Source organism: Dipteris shenzhenensis, chromosome 8 (genome assembly GCF_047967505.1).
Source record: "Dipteris shenzhenensis isolate YYH24624 ecotype China chromosome 8, Dip_SZ_1.0, whole genome shotgun sequence".
NCBI classification, from domain to species: Eukaryota; Viridiplantae; Streptophyta; class Polypodiopsida; order Gleicheniales; family Dipteridaceae; genus Dipteris; species Dipteris shenzhenensis.
This window is the reverse complement of record NC_141603.1, coordinates 21,635,833-21,639,747: the sequence shown is the minus strand read 5'-3', so window position 1 is coordinate 21,639,747 and position 3,915 is coordinate 21,635,833. Positions and strand designations below refer to the sequence as shown.

At 42.9% G+C, this 3,915-nt stretch overlaps 1 protein-coding gene across 1 annotated transcript; it reads right to left on the bottom strand.

The window, feature by feature from the left end:
• Positions 1–428: 428 nt before the first annotated feature.
• Positions 429–3,641, bottom strand: LOC147899269 (uncharacterized). Its single transcript, XM_087377679.1, has 8 exons — positions 3,429–3,641; positions 3,166–3,313; positions 2,954–3,054; positions 2,637–2,816; positions 2,332–2,526; positions 2,033–2,191; positions 1,723–1,926; positions 429–1,413 (listed from the first exon to the last, which is right to left on the bottom strand). The coding sequence occupies exons 1-8, from the start codon at positions 3,639–3,641 to the stop codon at positions 649–651; spliced, it is 1,965 nt and encodes a 654-aa protein (XP_087233805.1). The 3' UTR covers positions 429–648.
• Positions 3,642–3,915: the final 274 nt, after the last annotated feature.

Here is a 3,915-nt window from a genome sequence, read left to right as displayed (position 1 = left end):
ATTTCAAGTACCCAAAGATGTAGAAGCACCTAGTAACTATTTGGTCTTTGCTGCTTCTGAGGATTGCTTGAGAGGAAAATGTGATACTATTTGTGGTATCTTCTCATCTTTCAACAAAATAACCTGTAAACGTTACCAGTCAGAACGTATCTGACCATAGAAGACCATGATGCATAGTTCGTCCCATGCAACTTATCTTCATGCTCATGAAAATTGTTGAGGTTAAAAGAGCAACCATTTTACATGAAAAATACAAAGCTCATCAGCCCAAGTATATAAAGCTCTCCAATATTGAACATCAGACAGAAACGAATTAATAAATCAGGCCATCAATTGTGAAAGGTACATCCTGAGGAATCTTCATTGTGACTAAATTTGGCCATTCCTGCTTCCAGGAACAAGTCTGCATGATAAAGATATCCCTGCCTTTTCAGTTTATAATGATGAATGGTGTGCTATTGCCCCACCATAAGAATGGCAATGTAGAAGATCAAGAATCTCCAATAGGACATTTACAGAATCCATCACCACATCTACATGTGTCTTTGTTAAGATCTACTGAAATTTGTAGAACCTTGAAGGTTATAAATGAATGTCGAAGCAATTTCACAGGAATTTAAGCAGGCAATACGCCCCATTTCGAGAGTCCTAAGAATTGTTGTGAGTCCAAATTTTAAAGAATGTTCTTGCTCTTTGGGCCAATCTAGATAAATAATGACCAATTTGCCTGTCAATCATAAACTGCAGAGGAAGCTGATTTGCATGATGAACAGATAAACACCCAAAAGACTTAATAACTTCAGCTTTGACCTGAGGTATTCTCACCTGCAGCCCACTAATAAAGGCTCTTTGCTGGAAACTGCTGTCTGAACCTGAATTGACGTTCTTTTTGTGGTTCAAGGGTGTTTCCTCTGCAACACCAACAAAAGCATTCTCCTCCTCAGCAGTTGCCTCAGACATTTTGACAGCTTCCCAATTTTTCATTGGTATATATCCTGATCCTTGGTCCAAATGTAAAGATGATGTACCAAGAGTATTTGACAGGCGAAAGCAAGCCTTTACCCAAGGTTCACCGGGTGATTCCTTCATTGTGTTTTTTGCTAGAAGCCTTCTCCTATTTGTCCGTCTGTTATTATTTCTGGTGCCAAATTTTCTCCTTTTACTCCCTCCCCATTTTCCTAAATCTGTTCTGCACCCCTCAACAGGTGCAAAGGCTAGCTCAGGGGGAACCTGTTCATAGACATGAAGTTGATCATATGGGAATTCCTCTTCAGGATTAGTTGACCTATCTCTTGCACTAAAAGGATGCATGAGTGTCCGATCATCAATGGGTAAAAAAAGATGTGAGGCATCTGCGAGAATCTTCAGGAAAGGAAGCAATAACCCATTCCTTATAGTATCACTTTGACATCCCTGCCAGAAAATGAACACAAAATGCAGGATCAGTGGATTAAAAAGTGAGCTGTGGTACAAACAAAACAAACAGGAAATGAACCACAGGACAAAATTGTTCCAGGGAGAGATCCGGCAAAACGGCTTGCCAAGCTAATAAGTGCCAACAAATGCTTCATATTTCACCTACTGTTAAAATATTATAAAAAAGTATCCATGACCACTTAGCTGGGAGTAAGTCCAAGAACTGAATGGAAACACCATAAATACAAACTCAATATTTCTTTAAAATAAAAGAAAACTTCACACCAGCCCAGCGGACATGCTTACCAATCCAAAAAGGCTGGAGTAGCAAAAGACAGAGAAGTGACCAAATCGCTGAATTGCAAGTGACAACTGTTTCTGGTGCAACGAACTATCACCAAATTCCAGGCTTGTGCCCATGATAATAGCAGGCTCAGGTGGGTGAGCCCATCCTGCCCAACCTTCTGCATTCAATGAATTTACTGTTCCGGTCCTTTTCATGGAATAACACTCCCTGTTCACCAAAACTTTTATTTTTAAATCAATTTAGGGGGAAAAGGCACATTTACCCAGCCTAGGATAATATTAATTAAACACGCTAAGTATAACTGGTAACCTGCCTGGATATTGTCCTAGACGAGGGAAAACTGCTCTTGCTAGTGACACCTTCCTCCCATTCACTCTCCACACGGGAACGAAATGTCTTGTGACAGCCAGTGTAATTCATTGGTACCACTGCATCCAATAGTCTGTCCTTCCACCATCGATCCACATCCTACACATTACTCTCGTGTATCTTAGCACACACCCTAAGACACTGCAAACAAGGGAAAACATGCATCACAATCCTGCCTCTTACAAAATTTACATGATATCACCTTGGACGCCATGATACCATTGTTATACAATGATCACCTGAAATTTACACATCGCCTGCTTTCTGTCAGCTCCAACAGCTGCAGTGAGAACTAGTTGGGGCCTCAAGGACTTGACACTTTGCCGAATGTCCCGTAATAAGGTAGTTACACAATCGCAACGCCACTGATCCCAAAGTTTTGGGTTGTCATCTGGGGTTGCTCCTGTATCTGCTTGAAAGAGCTTCACAGTCCTCTGCAACCTTAAGAAAAACGATCTCATAACAATTTCATCTTGGAGTGTAGCAAAGGATTGATTTGAGCCTTCCAAAAAGACAGGACGTTGTTTGTATAGAGAAGAATCACCTTGTCACGGGAGTATTCCTTCCCATTAACAACAGGTGGCTCATTTGGAAAACGGACATAATCCAGATGTAAGCCATCGACATCATAACGAGACACAATCTCTTGGCATACTTGAACAATATGCTGTCTTGCTTCTGGCAAACAGGGGTTGATGCTTACATAAAAGCCCCTGTTTAAAGGCTGCAACAAGAGCCAGAATCAGCCAAATTTACGCAAAAACATGAAATACACAATGCAATGTCATTATCATAAATAATGTACGAAGGTACGTTCAAGTCTAGGATTGCACTGGTGATAGAAGGATGAAAATTTATCACCTGACGCTCATCGTGACGATTAAACCAGCTCCACTCAGGTCTAAAATTGTACAAATGTTGAGGATGAATAGGAGGATGCAAACCTCTCCACATAGGCATGACTACATTGGAATGAAGCGAGCATAACAATAAGGCCCATAAGATCCCTGATAAAAATTTCCACTTTTTACATAGTGCAAAGCCCACCAGATGAAGGTTTTGCGCGCACCTACCGTTCACCCATGCGTGCAATGCCATGTCGTGCGTGTGTGCCTCGTCAATGGCCAACCTTAGCGGGTCGAAGCCCGGGCTTTTCCAACCATAAGCTTCAGACCACGGCTCTAATTTTGATGGGTAATACGTCGTAGCGTTGCCACGAACCTGTTCCAGAAATTATGTGGTTGGCAAGACGCTTTGAGAGGAGAGAGGACAGTTTTGGATCGTTTTCAAAGCCGCCCTCACTCTGCAGCCCCAAGAACAGAGGGAAGAAACGCACCTGGAAGAAGACGGTATTGAATCCGGCCTGTGCGGATTGCTGCATGATGCGCACGATATCAGGCTGGGAGAGGAATTCGAAGCGGGTAACCCAAATGGCACGAATCTGGTCGCCATATCTGACGTTGGGCAAGCGCCCAGAACGACGAAAGGCAGGGTCTTCGAAGTCGTAAGGGCAGAGAAGGGAGGGGGGGGGGTGAAGGGAGGGATTCATGGGAGGTCAGGAAGAAAAAGCAAAGGATGTGAGATGGGCGATGGTGCAGGAAGCCATAGCCAAAGCTTGCAGAAAGCTAGTTATTGAAGAGGGGTATAGCAATCAGTAACGTGCAAACTATGTAACTAATAATAAGAGCCTTTACGTGCTCAACTAGCTAGCTAGCAGCGTGCACTCCTCAATCAAAGACGTGCCTTTGTCTCCCAAGATCCAAAACCTCCCTAGGCCGCTATGGCTCTAGTGTCACCATCTCTAATTTCGAAATTTTGAATGC